Source organism: Penicillium chermesinum (assembly GCF_028974085.1).
Source record: "Penicillium chermesinum strain IBT 19713 chromosome Unknown utg000001l:1.0-1975020.0:1.0-1976611.0, whole genome shotgun sequence".
NCBI lineage: Eukaryota > Fungi > Ascomycota > Eurotiomycetes > Eurotiales > Aspergillaceae > Penicillium > Penicillium chermesinum.
The window spans coordinates 1,791,696-1,808,693 of record NW_026695311.1 but is presented as its reverse complement, the minus strand read 5'-3'; the positions used below and the strand labels follow the sequence as shown (position 1 = coordinate 1,808,693).

Below are 16,998 nucleotides of genomic sequence, written 5' to 3'. Positions count from 1 at the left end.
TACTGGTTAATACCTCTCCTCCTCCAGACTGGGGCTCATCAGATATCTGAAGGGCAGGACAACCCGCTGATAAGGCCCACAAGGTTCGCTGTGTTCACCCTGCGCTCAAGTACACCATCTTCCGTTCCCAACTGCTCTGCTATCGGGGATCAAGGCTGCAGTTGTCCTTGGGCCACAAAAGTTGGGGGTCCAATCACCGGGATCCGGTCTGGAGCATAATTGGTTCGAGTATTGACCGGGGAGAAGCCTTGCTTTCCCAGGCCGAACCTTTGGATTCCGTACTTTTGGTGTTTCCGGCTACGCACAATCCGACGATTACCCCCTGACAATGAGCCCCGGTTTCCGGTGATGTGGCGGGTTTTATTAGTTGAAGCCTTTCCATTCAGATTCACGGTCCCTGTGCGGTGATCAAGTGTTTTTTGAGCTTTCGAAAAAGGATCAAACAGGTTAGAGCTGTGGTGGGCCCGCCACATATTTGACAGGCCGCGAACCGAAGATGTCAAACGACGGTGCGACCAGGTGGAACCCGTAAAAGAAAAAAGAAAAAATAAAATAAAATAAAATTCGCATCATGTGGCTTCCCCTTGGAATCAAGTCTGGTCTGGATTCGATCGGTTGCATGTTGCCGTTCGCCGGGCTCGAACTAGCTGCTGCAGAGGGCTCACTTCGTCCAATCATTCCCCTCCCTAACACATTCCTGCGTTACCCCTGATACCTTCTGCGCATTTTGATCCCACTTCCAGTGACCTGTCCTATGGTGATCTTATGTTTGTAGGTGATCTCGCCTTTCCGGTGGGGAGGGCTGGGGACGGGGATGCACGAAGCGTTTCCCCCTTTGTCTGCATGTATGAGATTCTTTAGATCCAGGCCAGAGCCTCGGACTAGCCAAAGGATCCAAATGATTTATTATTGAATTTCACTCTAGACCCCTCTTTTTTCTGGCCAGGGTCATGGAGATAACATTCCCCACCTTGTCTTTGGACTTGATTTTATTTTTCCCGGCTCCCCTAAAAGACTGTGCGTGTTCTTGCTTCTTCGTACTCAGGTGGTTTTGAGCACCTCTGCGTACCTCCGGTAGTCGTCTCCGTGTCTATTGGTGGCTCTGGGTGTAAATAGTTGTTTTTTTGCCCTTGGTCTCGGTCGCAACACGTCATTGGCTTTTCGCTCCCCAATCCGCCTCGCATGGAAGCAATGGAAGCAATGGCAGCCGTAGATCTGGTGGTTGTTGGCGCCGGTGAGTTAGAGCCCTACCTGGCCGTCGCAGGCCCCGCCCATGCGCCCATTCCAGCTCAAGGGGGGATCTGGGGAATCAGTCGTCTAACTGGCTCGTCCAGGCTGGAGCGGGCTCGCCGCCATCAAGACCTATCGTGAAGTCCACCCCGACAGCCAGGTGCTCCTCCTAGAAGCTGCCGATTCGATTGGCGGAGTGTGGGCCAAACACCGGCTGTACAGCGGTCTGAAGACTAACAACATGCTCGGCACGTACGAGTTCAGTGATTTCCCCATGGACGAGGAGACCTTCGGTGTTCAAGCTGGTCAGCACATTCCTGGTGATATGGTGCAGCGCTATATGGAAGAATACGCGAAACACTTTGGGTTCTCTCAGCTCATTCGCGTCCGCCATCAGGTGGAGAGCGCGAAGAAGAACCTAGATGGAACATGGCAGCTGACTGTGCTGCATGATTCCAAGTCCAAGACTCTGGACACCAAAAAGCTGATCGTGGCCACTGGCATCACCTCGCAGGCATACTTACCCACTTTCATGGGCCAAGAATCCTTTGACGCGCCCATCTTCCATTGCCGCGATCTGCGGCAGCATGAGTCCCAGATCTTGCAGACTGGTCAACGGGTCACGGTATTTGGAGGCACCAAGTCGGCATGGGATGCGGCATATGCATGTGCAACGTCAGGAATGAAGGTTGACTGGGTCATCCGCGAATCTGGTCACGGCCCCATCTGGATGGCGCCGCCGTATGTCACACCCTTGAAGAAGTGGCTGGAGAAGCTGGTCACGACTCGATTCTTAACATGGTTCAGTCCTTGTATCTGGGGGAGCGCCGACGGGTTTCCTCGGGTGCGGAGCTTCTTGCATGGGACATGGCTGGGTCGGAAGATCGTGGATGCATTCTGGTCGGTGCTGGCAGACGACGTGATCCAGCTGAACGGGTACGATAAACATCCAGAGACGAAGAAGCTGAAGCCTTGGGTCAGTCCGTTCTGGATTGCGTCCTCCCTCAGCATTTTGAATTATCCAACCGACTTCTTCGACCTCGTCAGGGACGGCACCATCCAAGTCCATGTTGCGGACATCAACTCTCTGTCCGCCCATACGGTGCATCTCTCCACCGGGGACAGTCTTTCAACAACGGCGTTGATCTGCTCCACTGGCTGGCGCTGCACCCCCAACTTGAAATTCCTCCCCGAGGGTCTTGACCGTGAGCTGGGATTCCCGTGGAGCTCAGATCCATTGAATGCCCAAATGGTCAAGGCGGCCGACGAGGAGATCCTGAGCCGTTTCCCGCGTCTACAGAGTCCCCCATGTCCGAATCCCAAATACCACCCGCTGAATGACGAGGCCGAAGCTGCGGTGCCTCACCCTTTCCGGCTCGCTCGTTTCATGGTCCCCCTATCCTGTCTCAAGGATCGTTCTTTGGCTTTCATGGGGATTACCATGACAATCAACACCACTCTGGTTGCCCAGACTCAGGCCCTGTGGATCGCTGCGTACTTCGGAGGCCAATACACCCCAACGGCAACCGAGCACTGCCCTCCGGCCTTGCGTGCCGGACTTGACTCCAAGTCTGAGAACAACGATGAGCTCGACTTGGCCTGGGAAACCGCTCTTCACACCGAGTTTGGTAGATATAGATATCCGGCAGGCTTTGGTCGGCGGAATCCAGACTTTGTATTCGATGCCATTCCGTACGTGGACTTGATGCTCCGTGATCTGGGACTCAACCCCGAGCGAAAGAACGGTTTGCTTGCGCAGTGTCTTCAACCCTACGGTGTCGAAGACTATAAAGGATTGATCGATGAGTGGAAGGCCAACTTGCCAGCTCATTGAAGTCCTTCCTTTGTCTTTCGACGCTGGCCTTGCCCTCTAAAAGCTCATTCTTTGTGCATCTGATCATGTCTTTCAACCTTCCCTCTAATTACCTTTTTTTTCGCACTTTCGCGAGATACCCTTTCCAGCTCGGCCTCAAATTGAGCCCACGTTTCTTCCCGGGTCTTCAGGTCGATGGAATTGTGCTATTTCCCGTCTCTAGGCCTTATAGAATTTGCTTGTTTCCAGCATCGGGGAGTTTGCCAATCCAATATTTTCCTCCACGCGTTTCGTCTCTTTTCCTTTGGAATCCCAGAGCACTGAATACGTAAATCACGATAGTCTCCCATAAATTACAAGGACGTCGATTAAGAGAGAGACCTCACAGGGCTCACGGTGAAGCCCGCCAAACCAGCCAAACCCGCCCCCAGAAACCGTCTTACTCTACCAGGGCAAACTGTTCAAAGACTGCCACCCCTGTCAGATTTTCTTTCTGGTCACTAGCCGGAAGCAGCTCGCCCGTCAATGGACCCGACCAACGAAAATAGTACCGGCCATCATTCACAAGGGTCGCCTCGGCCGATGCATGGACTTTGAGAATCCCTTCATTCCCAAGATCGAACTCCAGTGCAAACCCAATGGGAATGTCACCAGCCTGCGGCGGATATCTCCCTCCAGTCGTGTTCGATGCTCCGACTGGCCGCACAGTGAGACTCGCGGTACTGCAGGACCCTAACAACACCACATTGTCGCGGGCGACGTAGCTACTCGTGCGGGGCGTGTTGGTAGTGTCGATCCCGTCAAACCAAACGATCGAGTACGGACCTACACGGCCATGGCCCCAGTACCAACTCTGGACGGATTCAATGAAAGGTCGGTCCGACCAATTCTGATGATCAAATCAGCACGGTCCCCTCGTTTTCTTTGTTGGAAGATTTGGCACGAACTTTGTCATGATACCCCCTCCTTGGAATGTCAAAGGGGAACCTTGAACCGTGATCTCCACGGTGCTGGTGGCGTCCGGGATGATCCCCGCCCAGCCAATATGAGGGAAGATTTCCAAAGTGGTTACGGGAGAGTTGATGCCGCACGGAAGATGGGGCGCGGGTGGCTGGTGGAGAGTCAGTTGCCCACTTCAAGTTGGCACCGAATACGATCCATAAAAAGTCACTCACAGAGCTCAGGGCCACGCGGCCTTTGACGTGCATTTTCTCTGATTCAAGACGAACCTCGTATTGAGACAGATCGCGGCTCCTACTCGTCCAGCTGAAGCCGGTGGAGGACCAGTCGCCAGAACTTGAGTGTACCGTATCATCTCCTCCGGTCACAGTAGCCAGTGTCGCGGGGACATAGTGTGCAAAAACGGTGCCATTTCCGAAAGAGGCCCAGAGGTATGCCACCAGGACAGAATCCAAGTCCTTGTCCAGCCAGGGAAATGCATTTGCCGAGGAGCTGAACAGTATGACCACGATGGACTCCTTTGGATTGGTTTCCGATACGGCATCAAAGTACCACCAGTCAAAGACAGCCTCGGTAATGTTAGCCACTTGGGGCGCGTCTAGCATACGTAAATCATGTTGGCTCAGAGCAGTGTCGGGCGTAGAGATATTGAATCGGGCAGAGCTACTCCCATGCTGCACTTCGCTGGGGATGGAATACTCCCAGTTCTCGCCTGCCGAATTGGCTCTTGGATGGACTTGAAAAGGTGACGGCCACGCGGCTGCTTGTGGCTTGGATTGTGAAAGAGAGGCAAAGGCAGGGCCCCAAAGCATCAATACGGCCAGGACAACAGGGAGGCTCGGCCTAGTAGGATGATTATACATGGCAGGCACCAAGGCATCTGCCAGTGGGGCAGATATAACAAACGAAACTTGGAGTGTGGGGACTCGGGCAAACAGATGCCGGATCAGAAAAGGACAGAAAGAGTCTTTCAAATCCTAGGAGGATGGCCAGATTGATCAGACCGAGGATTGGCTGCTCATATATGCTAACGAGTAGTAGATACAAGGCTGCACCCAACACACGTGTCGCCGTTCCGTCTTGGCTGATACAAAGTCCGAGAGGCATGTTTCGGAATGGCGAAGGTGGCTGATTGTTTAGGACAGTTTGAATGCAGAAACGCTTGCCCAGCGCACTCATTCCGAGCTTCTAGGTTAGCAGCGGCTACTGACCGGCCCAAAGGTCGGCCAGAGCAGCGAGGAACAGGAGGATCCATGGAAGCATACAGTATGTTCCACGTCTTCAGCCGATTGGTAGAACTCCTCTGTGAGTGGCAGGCTCAGATACCGAAGCCCAAGGGGTCTTAGGCGGAAGCCAACCCGCCAGCAGCTTATTGTGTACTGTCGACGTGAGAGCCAAGAGCTCAAATGTAAGGTCGGGAAGCAGTCAAGTTTGGAAGTTGATGTATTTGAACAATCCATTCAAGGATCATGCATGCAGAAAATATATACCAACACCAGGGACCAACTCCCGAAAAATAGAGGTGCTCTGTCGCTGATCAAAGTCACAGAAAATCAAGTCAATACACACGTCACACACGTTAGGCTCAGAAACGTAATTAGTCAAACACAAGTTCCAATAGAAAGATCACCCATCCCAATATGCCCATTCACACCCGGTCGCCATTGCGCAAAAGAAAAGAAAAGAAAAGAAAAAAGAAAAGATATTTCAACCCAAATAAAAATCTCAAAGTCAGAAAATCCCACCGACTCCGAGGCCCTGTAGCTACATGTTCTGCTCTTGTTCCTCGTGGGGGGGGGGTAAAAACACGAAGGATGAGCAATAGGGGTCATTTGGAGAACCAAGAGACGCACGAATATAACAACGAATGCGGGAAGAATCCGGTTTGATCGATTCACACCCTGCCGTTCAGGGTTGGACTGCCGTCTTCACTTCGATCAGCCTTGACGGAACCATCAAGAGCCGTTTGCGTCGCCTCGGAATCGCCATCTTTGCCGCAGCCCTTGACGAGGATGTGTCGCTGAACGAGTGTGAGTCATTTTGGAGAACCGCCATTGGGGTGGGGGAATGGAAGCAATTCTTACCTTGAGCGCATCCTTTCGCGAGAAGCTCTTATCGCAATGAGCACATGGGAATGGCTTCACGGCCAGATGGATCCGCTTGTGGCGCTTCAGATCGTGGTTCCGGTTGAAGCTCTGCGGGCATTGGTCACACTTAAAGGGACGATCGGGAGAAGGGGCGGGGATGCCATGGGGGGGCTGTCCTCCGTAGAGATGCTGTGTGCTGGCGACATGTCCGCTGTTGAAACCAGGCAATAACCCAGGCTGCATGCCCCCCCATCACCGACATTGGGCTGTTCGGGCTGTGCACATTGGTCATGACTGGGCCCGACATGGCCGGGAGACTATAGGAGGGCCAGGGTTGCCGTTGGAACCCCATCGATGGCTGCCCGGCAGGGGTTGATTGGGCGAGCATCCGTGCCGAAGGGTGGATTCCGAGACCTGCGGCTCCGATGGGTGGGGCGCCATACATGGGAGAAAACCCTGTTTGGTGGGCATTGGCGAGATGTGGAGTGCTGTACATCAGAGGAGGTTTGGGGTTATACGGGTCATTGGAGGGGAGAGGAGCTGGGGAGGCCGCGGGGCCAGACGGATAAAGAGACATGGTGACCGGGTGGGAAGCGTGGGGAATGCTGGACGGGGCGGGAAGGCCCTGAAGGCCCTGCGGGTAAGAAGCCAGCGGGGGTGCCTCAAAGGGCTGTGGCAGCCCGTCCGTGGTCGGGGGCGCTGTGACCGACGCTGAACGGCCGGAGGGTGAGAAGGAGGTGCGAGCGGGATACGCCCAGTTCTGGGGGGGCCACCCCAGCGCCGTACGGACTGTTTCCTGGCCAGTATGCTGGGGCGGGATCCGAGGAGACCCCCGAGGAGGGTAGAGGTGGTGCTACGGGGGTTTCGCCTGACTGGTTGGTGGCGGGCGGAGTCAATAGGTTGCCCACGCTGACATTCGGGGGATGTGATGCGGGCGGATTCTGCACTTGAGTAGGATATTTAGGTGCGACGCCAAACGGCGGCGGCGGCAGCTCGAAACTCGGCAAGGTGGGAGCTGCTGGACGGCGCGAGTTCAGCGGTTGCTGGGCCAGCGCATCAAGCGCGGTCCCCATGGGTGGCACGGCCAGAGTCGCCAGATTGGGATCTCGTGCAAACAGATCGGACTCGGAGAGCGAGGGAGGAAGGTGTGCGGGCAATGACGATCCAAAGTTGGGATTCACCGTCCAGTCTCGACCACCAGAAAGGGCCCCCGAAGGGCTCGAAGGATCCAGCGCGACAATCGATCGCCGGTGGATGCGATCGGAGGGGGGTGGAGAGGGGGCAAGCTCGAGATCTAAATCAGGTCAAAGGAGCCTACTGGGTGGACTATGAAAGAGCTCGTCGAATGCGCGCGAAGTGCATGATCAAGAGGTCGAACAGCCGTGGCGTTGGGGCGTCAAGAATGGCGGGGAGGGCAACAGTTATAAGCCGGGAAAGGCTGTATAGACCAGCGCTAAGTAAATAAAATGGAAAGAATGGGTCGACAGGCCTGGACCGTGGGGACGAAAGACTCCAGAAGGTGAACCAAAGAAAATGAAAAACGGGTAAAAAAAAAAAAGTCCTACACTAAAAGGGGGAGGGGGAGGGAAAAAAAGAAAGAAAAAAAAATATCAGACAGAAATCAGATTCCGTGGAAAATAGAGATGCAAAATGGGGAGGAAACTTCCGACCAAAAGGAAAAACCAATAATCATTCCAAATAAACCGGAGAATAGCAATACGGGGGGGGGGTAGAAAAGAGGGAAAAAGCTCCAACGAGGCCCCAAAGCAAAAGTCCCAGTAAACCTCGTGGTTGACAGCTAAAAAAGCAGCTGGAACCTCCGGTTGGCGCTTCCGAATAAGATCGTCTCGATCGATCGCCACTGGAGAACTCCGTATCCATATCTTCCTTCTGCATGACTGCCGCACCGACTATTTACGAGTTGTCTACCCTTGGCCCCCGCGAATGTGTCTTGATGCTCCTCTGTACTTCTATTGCAGATGACTCTCTGTCCGTTTAGGGGCCTTAGCGTCTGACTGTATGTAACTCGTGCTCCGGGGGCAAAGGGAACAATTCCCGAAGCCAGAGGGCCAAAGGGCCAAAGGGGGCAATTTCCAGGTGGGAGAAAAAGGTTAGCATGGCGGATAAGATACATACCCGCGGCGAGTCTGCCAGGATCAAAGGCGTCGGAGAGCCTCCTTGCGTTCGAAGTGGAGAGGACAGAGATAGCGAGGAGCCGAGAAATCACGAAAAGTGATGCATCCCCAATCAGATGGAGGGGACAAATTAAAAATAAAATGAGGTTGGAGCAGCTTGCGTCCCCACCATCCTTTGACTCGACAAGTCGCCTATAATCGAAGAGCCTATCGGGGCCTCCAGCGGTCGGGAATTCAAGGGTAATATCGGTAGTGCTGGAACCTCGGGACAGGGGGTCTCTGGTTAGCTCCTGTTTAGCTCGTAAACAGGCCTCCCAGATCCCATTCGTAATCGCCCTCCCGATGCCAGTCATCCTCCATAATCCCATGGCTCCGGAGCTTCGAACAGATTCCCACAGCCCAGAGGGAAGGCGCACGGATGCCGGGATAGGCCCAGAAGGGTTCAGGATACGAGAGACCATGGAAGTCTGGAGCATCTCGCCTCCCCTTCAAGGCAGAGACAAGCGAGCGACGGCCGTAATTCGCTGTGCTGGTCCGCGCGTCGACCGATCCGGGCTTAGCCTCGGTCTCGAGCATTCTGGTCGACTTGGGTCAGCTGCGGTTTTTTAGCCCCCCATTCACCGGCTAGAGAGAATCAGAAGGTGCCAGCGTTGCCAGCGTTGCCAGCGTTCCCAGCTTTTCCTGTCGGGATCCTTCCCTTCCTCCCCCTTTCTCGCTTGGAGTGAAGCGCTGATTGGCCCCCGGGCAAGGGAAAACGTGTGAAAGGCGAACGTGTGGCACCATGGATGTCGCACTACCAATCCAATCCCCCGGTCCCCAGAGAAGGTTGGCATGCGATCGGGGTGGCGCACGGAATGGCTTTCCCCTCCCTTTTTGGTCCGTTTTAACCGGCAGCTAAAACATCGAATGCCTCTCGCCTTCGAGCTCGTCCTTTTGTTGCTCTGCACGGACGGTCGCAGGGACTTGGAAAGGGGTGCGCAGAAGCAAAAAAGAGACGGGAAAAAAAAAAAAACAAAACAAAAAAACAAAAAAACAAAAAGGACATTTCAAAGAAAAGGCAACCCGATTCGACGCAAACTAGCAGACCCTTTCCCGACCCTTTCTCCCATGCCCGATTCCCCTAATCATGATCGGGGCCGCAGCGGTGCTGATAGTGTCCATCTAGTCCCTCTAGTCCATTTAGTCTCGCTTGCAATGCCCTAACGGGACATTCCGTGTGGCATGTGAGGCTAAGTTATGTCCGTCGCATTCTTCTTTGTCTCATGAGAGAGCTCCACCCATGGGTCCAGGAAGCTGAGACCTAAATTAAGAAAAGCAATAGACCGGAAGGTACGGGAGATACCTGGAGAGTTTTGGGCGGAAGTTGGGCGAGTCTCACGTCTTTCCCCCAAACACCGAGCCCCATTTGCGGTCTGCTGCCGATTTAGCTGGGAAGAAAGGGGAGTCAAAAGAAATCTGCGAAGCAGCTCCCGACAAAATGGGACAGCGCAGGTGGATCCTCGGGCTCGAGCCATGCGATCGTCGTGTGCATCGGTTCCTGCCGGGGGAGGCTTTTGGGTCAACAAGCCCCCTTTTCCCCTCCATCCAGTCGAATCTTCGGGAGATCTGCATTCGCACTTCTGCAGGGTTCGCAGGGCTGATCAGAGCGGATCGATCGAGCTCGGTGGGCTCGTCATGATTTCCTGGGGCTGTAAAGTCCGAACTTAAATGACTACTCCACTGGCGCTGCATCAGTGAGGCCGACAGTGAAATCTGCGGCTGCGCCAAGAGCCCATCAGTAGGAAACCACATATCGCGACTCCCAGCACCTAGCATATACATACGGAGCTTACGAGGCCCTCCGTAGGCACCTCCACTGATGAGTACTGCGAGTCATGAGTCCTGTAATGATCTGCGGCGTTTTCTGGTCTTTCAACCGAAGTTCCTGCCTTTACTAGTAATTCTGAGGTGCCCATCCCATAAGCAACCTTGGATATATATTCAGAACACTATCCCTCATATTACGTCCTCGCATGGAGTCTTCGGACTAGTGTACCTCTGCATTGGCTGACAGGCGGATGCCATTTTGACCAGTATATAGGGACTTGCAGGCGCCTTCGCTTGACCCCCTTCGTTGGATTTGTCTTCCTCGTATTCTTCTAGCAGGATTCCCTCACTGGCAGCGCTAAAAGAAAATAAGGTTCTTCAGCATCGGCAGCCCGGTCGATTTGGGCATCTGGGCCCCCAACCGATGGTGGAGACCACTGGAACGCGCAATCCATCACATCGAACGTACAGATGGGAGTAAACAAAGGAGCAGATTTGCCGGGCAGCCGGGCGAATCGTGTTCTGTCGAACCTGTCGCGTCCGAGTGCGCCCGGGGGGAATGCTGCGGCCCAGGGAAGGTCTCCTGGTTCAAGAACCCCCAAGCAGACTCTCACTACCCCGGCGGTCACTCTTGATGCAGATTCCAGTGGTCCTCTTCTCGTGAAGACCCTGTTATATACCTAGATAGAAGAGGGGTGCCTCATGCATCTGTCCCGGAAAGCTTGGAACCCTGACGAACCTGGAAGTCCCGAGGGGTTTGTTCCGCCATGACGTTGATGCGGCGGGGTCGGACTATATGGTCCTCGAATTCTTCATTTCCCAGTTTCTCCCTTCACGATCCTTTCTTCCAAGGCTTGAAAATCCACTGAGTGAGTATACTAGTACTCTAACAAATCTATGATTTAAGTCGGGCGCTTCTCTCTAACCTCAGCTCCTTAGCGTTGACCTTCTACCAAACGCCCCCCAACTCTCCCCGCACCACTCCGAAACTCCCACCATGTCTGGCGTTAGCAAGGCCTGCTGCTCGTTCGTTCTGCCCATTACAGCTCCCACCTCATGAGCCAAGCGACGCTAACACATGAGCAAGGATCCCCCCCTGTGGTCTCCAAGGGCTACAAGGCCAAGGGCGCTTACCAAACCATCAATGGCTTGAACACCTGTACGAACGCTCACACCCCCGGAATGCGGATGGTATACTGAGCTGACTTGTGGCGATCAGATGTCACGGGCCCCGAGTCCGCGAAGAAGGCTATCCTGGTCATTTTTGGTGAGCGATGCTGCGCGGGCGTTGGCAACAGATGCAGATGACGATGGCTAACACGAGATTCGAAGACATCTTCGGCTTCTTCGACCAGACTCTCCAGGGCGCCGATATCCTGGCCACCTCAAGCGAGCAGAAATACCGCGTCTTCATGCCCGACTTTTTCGAGGGCAAACCCGCAGACATCTCCTGGTACCCTCCGACCACCGAGGAGCACAAGCAGAAGCTCGGCGACTTCTTCAACACCCAGGCTGCCCCGCCCAAGATCCTCCCCCAGATCCCCGGCGTCGTAGAGGAGGCCAACAAGCTCGCCTCGGGAGGCAAGTTCGACTCCTGGTCGATTCTGGGATACTGCTGGGGCGGTAAGATCGCCACGCTCACGGTCGGCAGCGACAATAACCTCTTCAAGGCTGGTGCGCAGGCTCACCCTGCGATGGTCGACCCCAATGACGCGAAGGCGATCCGCGTCCCCTTTGCGACCTTGGCATCTCAAGACGAGCCTCAAGCGGACGTCGACGCCTTCAAGGCCAACCTGCAGGTCCCCAACCACGTTGAGACTTTCCCAACCCAGATCCACGGCTGGATGGCTGCTCGCGCCAACCTGGAAGACCCCGAGGTGGTCAAGGAGTACGAGCGGGGCTATAAGACCCTGCTTGACTTCTTCCAGAAGCACGCATAGATCTAGTCCTTTGTATTTTTCCCTTGTTAATTTCTGCCGCGCGAAAGGGCAGTGGCCCTGGGTCGTAATGGGCGGTCTTAGTCTAGATCTTGTTCTTTCAGTACGATAAGTAATGTCAGCGTATACGAAAGTTCAATGCTCTCTCAATCCTTCCCAGCGTAAGACGTATCATGAAAAGGGATGCATCGTAAGACCGTTCCGGCCCCAGCCAATCGTCACGGATTGGGGCAACCTTGCGCCGCTTGAGAGGTGCCGCTACCCGAGCCGACGGACCCGAAACTCCATCGTATGGTACTCCGCATTCGAGCTTCTTTTCAAGTCTTTTGAAGTCCAGCTCATCAGATTCAAAAGGTTCTGTGTACTCTCTGCTCTCGAGTCCCCCGCTGCATCTCGTCTCTCCGTGGAAGGCGCCCGCAGCTGGTCTGATGGACCAATGTCGTTCCTACTAGGCCGCCGTCGATCCCATTCGGATCTGGAGTCAGACGATGCAACCCTCAGATTCGGACGTTCATCGATCTCCGATCAGTCGCCAGCTACTCATGACGCGACTCTAGGATTCCTGCATGGCTTGTTTCGGAGGCGCGGTGACAGTCTCTCTTCACCCTCCCAGGTCCACCACACCGTAAGTATACGAGGAAATACCGCTGCGTACGTGATTGTCCCATTAATGACGCAGCAGGAGTCGCGAAATCCGCCAAGAGCTCAATTAGATCACGAGAACAGGAAGCCGAGAAGCCATGATAGCAGCTGTCACCACGGTTCAGGGCAGCCGAGAAGCCCATCAAGCTCCGAGCCTCTATCGGCCAATATCCACGGCGAGCCCAAACAACCGGGGAACATCCAGGACTACCTCGAGTCGCGCCTGGAGGCTGCAACAAAGGTAGACGGCTCGAACGGGAGCACACGAGGCCCGGATATATCAGTACTGACGATAAAAGATTACAAAGCGATCTTTTCTGGAGCCCCCCATTTCATGCTCGAGAAAGGGAAAAACGGCAGATATTACCCAGAAGTTATATTCCCTTGGGATCTGCACAACCCCTCCATCCAGCGGTTATTAGATCGGAAGCTGCTATCGCACCGCTCGTATACTCTGTGTACCCTTCATGCCCATCTGCCGATCCCTGATGACTGGGCCGTCAAAGACGGCGTCCCGATTCACTTGGAGAATTTCCGCTGGACTGGGCGTACCAAGCGCGCCACATTTGACATCGGAGTTTTTGAGGTCCCCAATATGCTGGCGAGTAATGGAAGAGAGCCAGGTACCGTGGGTCTGCGACATTTTCTGGAGGTTCCGATAGCAGATGCCATTCGATATCCGGGCCCGGGCAAGCCCCATGCAGCACCCGGGCTGCAGCAGCTCTCTTCGCTCCCAGCAGTTGAAGCCTTTGACGTAGTGGATACTTATGACCGACCCTATGCCCACTGCTCCAACGGCACTGTGTTCGATCGACGTCAACTCATTCGCGACGGGCCCACCGCATGGAGACGGATTGGAGTCCGTGATATCGACCTGCGGGTTCTGGTCCAGCGCATCCACTATATCAAAGAACTACGAGAGCAGATCCTGGCCGACGGATCTACGCTGACACTGCTCGATGCCGAGTCGCCTCGAGAGTTACACCATTCCCTCCACGGCCAGTTTCTCTATCCACGCCCACCTCCGGGGATGTGATGCCCGGCCATCCCCAAAGCCTCAAGTCCCAGATCAAGACGCTAGCAACCGTCTTAGCTACGCCTGGGGCGTGGATCGATTTCAGCCTTCCGGAATGGCGTCTTCGGGCCGGGCAAATACTGTGGGAGGCGCCGCCACATCAGGACGGGGACGGTCCCAGTCATGAAAAGAGCGATGTCTCAACTCCATCATGGGTCAATTCTGGCATGGAACGAAAGTGGCTCCTGGTGCAGTTGGTGCTGGCAGCCGAGCTGATTCTACGCCTCGACGCGTTCGTTCGTAAGGGCATGTTACATGACCCGCACGCGGGCCTGATGACGGCCCAGGAGCTTCAACAATTCGATCAATTACGCGAAGGGAAAGTGAACTGGGATTTGATTGTGGTACGGAGATTTTTCAACAATCTCCAGATCCCTCAACCTGAGTTGACCGCTGAGCAGCCCGACTCTGGCAACAAAGCCCCAACGAAGCCCCATCGAATTTCTCTGCGGGAAATTATCAACCGACATATTTCCACAGGGCCAGCTCTGGGGTCTGCTTGGAGTTTCCAGATTACTTCGTCGCCATCACGGATACATCGGCAGCTGGAAGGGCTCTATGTCTTCGCAGAAAACATCGGTTGGCCCAATGTTGACATGCTCCACGATACGCTGGAGAAGAAGCTGAGAAAGGGGCAGGAATTGGCGTTACCAGACCTCAATGATAATTCCTGGGCCAGAGGCCAGAACCAGTTCGTCCAGCACTCAGCTGTGCAAGGTGCGAAAGATGATATGTACACTCGAAGTCCATCACGCTGGTGTCTTCAGCTCTACAACCCGTGCGAAGCAAACGATGACCCACACTTTTCTGATCGATTAGGCTGGATCTCACGCAGCTGGCTGTCCGGATTCGTGATAGCTGGCGAAGGCATCTGCCACCTGCTGATGGGAACAATTCTAGAAAACGATGCCGACGCAATCCAGCAACTCGGCGCGACGGCCAATTTCTACGGGGGCTTCGTCTACAAGGGGCGCAGTTGGTGGAGCAAAGCATGTATTGTCGGTCGAGTCCTTTCTGCCCTGCAAGGCTCTAAAACGTGTATGGGTTGGGTGGGCAGCGATCTGGGTCCCTACGAGGCTACGGACCAGACGGCATTGGGCCCGGGTTGGTTTGAAGTCCACACAGAGGACGTGCCATCTGCAAGCCGGCACCCTCGTATTAAGCACGGAGGAAAAGTGACCCTGGAGTCCTCACCGCTAGGCGTGGGTGACATTACAGCGCAGTCATTCTCGCTGCCGCTAGATCCACAAGTGACTGCGCAGGCCCAGGTGGACGTGGGGATGCTTACACTCAGTCTCGCCAACCCTGGCCAGCGTTGCATCACCCTCGCCAACGAGGCCTGCCTCTCATTTACGGTCCAGGACCCCGCGGCTGCGGAACAGGCGACTATGATCAGATTCCCTCTCAGATACAACGTGCGCTTTGTTTCCGCTCATGAATGCCGCCCACCACGTTGCTTCACGCCCCAACGCCAGGGTCCCGCAGTCTCTGATAGTCAGTCCGATGACGGGGAGAGAAGCGCGCTTGGACCGATCTCCGACGATTGCCAGGCCACCCGCTGCATCAGTCCTTCCCCTACAAGTTTGTGCCAGTCGCCAGGCTCTCTCCCAATGACGCACGACCGGCCACTTCGTCGTCGCTGCACACATCTCCCGAGGTAGTGGTTATCGACGCGCGGGGTTGCCGCAGCAAGGAGGCATTGGCCCGCGCATGGTGCGCGACCGTCGGCGCACACAGTGTGATCGGTCGAGTAGGCAGAACGTGTGTCGCGTGCTGTGTACGGGAGGCGCGAGCCATTGGCGTTCAGGTCGTGATTCGCGTAGGGGATTAGCCAGGAGGAGCATATTGCGAATCCGTAGTTCCCTTTTAATCCTTTTTCATTTCCCCCGTCGTCTTGTCTTTCTCTTTTTCGCGCTTTGCCATGTTTACCCTCATGATGTCATGTAATGAAAATACCCCAACTACTCCGTACCCGGCACTCGGACCGGTTTGCCCCAGTGGATATAATGAATGATTACCTTGTCCGATTGAGATTATGTTGCCTGAACGCGAGAGCGGTGGGCGGGACCAGCCCCTTTTTTAGCCAAACGGCCTCGCCGGGGCATCGCAGCTGGACCAGCTGGGCCAGCTGGGCCAACACAGCCACCATCGGAAATTTGAGAGATACCACCTTCCTTTCAGTGCCCGAACCATAAGTCGCGCAGCGTCGAAGCCAAAAAGCAACGTGATAGGGCCGAAGGGAACTGGACTGTCGACCAATTCCCAGAAGAGAGCAGAAGAGAGGGGGGACGCGTAAGGCAGGTTGCAAGTTTTAAAAAGAAAAGGCCCACGGAGGAGGCGCGCTTGCATGGAAGCAGTTAAGGGCCCGAGGATGGTGAAACCGCCGAGAGAGTGGATCGCGTGGAGGAGCGAACCAGTTAAAGTCCCTGCATGGACTCCACTGCTGCGATCGGGTTTCCCACCGATCCGTGATAACCTTCTCGGCTGACAGGAGCATATTTCGGGGAAGATACGGGAGTACATGCAGGGAGGACTCAGGTCTCTTAGGGCTTTTTTGCGAGCTCAGCCTAGACGGTCGACAGCCTCATGGATGCGATGTCCCAGATCATACGGTTTCCCCCCCTCCCCCTCACATCCGTCATGTAGATTGCTCTGGAGATCCAATTGGTACCCGTCCTCTAATAGATCAACCGCAGAGCCCAGCAATGGAACCTGTAGACGTACATGCACGTTTGACGTTGTCTCATGCCCTTTTGGGGACCAGCAGCCAAAAGGGTCCAGGTCTTTTCCCGACTTCGTATTTGGGCTCCGAAAAAGGCTCGCATACCTGAAACGGAGGCCCTGCATGCCCTAAACGAAGCTCGTACAGCCTAGCTGACCCAGGCTTGGGCAGAGGACAATCTCCGACCCTCTGACCACGACCAAGGACCCCATTGGAGGGGTCCCTTGGGGGAACCAACGACAAGCCCGGAAATGGAGACGCCGTGTATGCGCGCAATCCCGTTTAGCCTCGCCGGCAGTTGAGACGGGGCTGCCCCCTGGGAAACCCGATCTATTGCTAAGCCCAGCTAGGCCTAGCTTGGAGGGTCAACACCGTGGGATCCCACGTCAGACCGGACACCTTCGGGGTGGGAAAAAAAAAAAGATTTCTTAGGGCAGGATTCGACAGTATTACTACAGTCCCAGTTGCGTTCGTGTGCACCCTACGGACTTTTCTTCCGAGCGCCCAATCCTCGGTTAGGAAAGGTGGCTTCCAGTCCATCTAGAAGCTACGGAGTTGCATTTCCTAGAACCTTCCAGAGAAAGCAGCTTC

General features: G+C 54.9%; 7 protein-coding genes across 7 annotated transcripts; 3 read left to right on the top strand and 4 right to left on the bottom strand.

The window, feature by feature from the left end:
• Window positions 1-1,200: 1,200 nt before the first annotated feature.
• N7468_000698 (uncharacterized protein) lies at window positions 1,201-3,064 on the top strand (the record flags this gene model as incomplete). Its single annotated transcript, XM_058469995.1, has 2 exons — window positions 1,201-1,234; window positions 1,335-3,064. The coding sequence occupies 2 exons, from the start codon at window positions 1,201-1,203 to the stop codon at window positions 3,062-3,064; spliced, it is 1,764 nt and encodes a 587-aa protein (XP_058336026.1).
• A 418-nt stretch (window positions 3,065-3,482) lies between these two features.
• Window positions 3,483-4,866, bottom strand: N7468_000697 (uncharacterized protein; the record flags this gene model as incomplete). Its single annotated transcript, XM_058469994.1, has 3 exons — window positions 3,483-3,932; window positions 3,987-4,154; window positions 4,219-4,866. The coding sequence occupies 3 exons, from the start codon at window positions 4,864-4,866 to the stop codon at window positions 3,483-3,485; spliced, it is 1,266 nt and encodes a 421-aa protein (XP_058336025.1).
• A 1,031-nt stretch (window positions 4,867-5,897) lies between these two features.
• N7468_000696 (putative C2H2 finger domain protein) lies at window positions 5,898-7,163 on the bottom strand (the record flags this gene model as incomplete). Its single annotated transcript, XM_058469993.1, has 5 exons — window positions 5,898-6,023; window positions 6,088-6,301; window positions 6,351-6,879; window positions 6,921-7,031; window positions 7,091-7,163. The coding sequence occupies 5 exons, from the start codon at window positions 7,161-7,163 to the stop codon at window positions 5,898-5,900; spliced, it is 1,053 nt and encodes a 350-aa protein (XP_058336024.1).
• Window positions 7,164-8,519: 1,356 nt separating this feature from the next.
• Window positions 8,520-8,801, bottom strand: N7468_000695 (uncharacterized protein; the record flags this gene model as incomplete). The annotated part of the gene is made up of 1 exon (XM_058469992.1): window positions 8,520-8,801. The coding sequence occupies one exon, from the start codon at window positions 8,799-8,801 to the stop codon at window positions 8,520-8,522; it is 282 nt and encodes a 93-aa protein (XP_058336023.1).
• Window positions 8,802-9,599: 798 nt separating this feature from the next.
• On the bottom strand, window positions 9,600-10,040 carry N7468_000694 (uncharacterized protein; the record flags this gene model as incomplete). The annotated part of the gene is made up of 1 exon (XM_058469991.1): window positions 9,600-10,040. The coding sequence occupies one exon, from the start codon at window positions 10,038-10,040 to the stop codon at window positions 9,600-9,602; it is 441 nt and encodes a 146-aa protein (XP_058336022.1).
• Window positions 10,041-11,087: 1,047 nt separating this feature from the next.
• N7468_000693 (dienelactone hydrolase family protein) lies at window positions 11,088-11,971 on the top strand (the record flags this gene model as incomplete). The annotated part of the gene is made up of 3 exons (XM_058469990.1): window positions 11,088-11,190; window positions 11,251-11,298; window positions 11,364-11,971. The coding sequence occupies 3 exons, from the start codon at window positions 11,088-11,090 to the stop codon at window positions 11,969-11,971; spliced, it is 759 nt and encodes a 252-aa protein (XP_058336021.1).
• A 112-nt stretch (window positions 11,972-12,083) lies between these two features.
• Window positions 12,084-15,516, top strand: N7468_000692 (uncharacterized protein; the record flags this gene model as incomplete). The annotated part of the gene is made up of 4 exons (XM_058469989.1): window positions 12,084-12,593; window positions 12,651-13,612; window positions 13,666-15,179; window positions 15,236-15,516. The coding sequence occupies 4 exons, from the start codon at window positions 12,084-12,086 to the stop codon at window positions 15,514-15,516; spliced, it is 3,267 nt and encodes a 1,088-aa protein (XP_058336020.1).
• Between the last annotated feature and the right edge of the window lie 1,482 nt (window positions 15,517-16,998).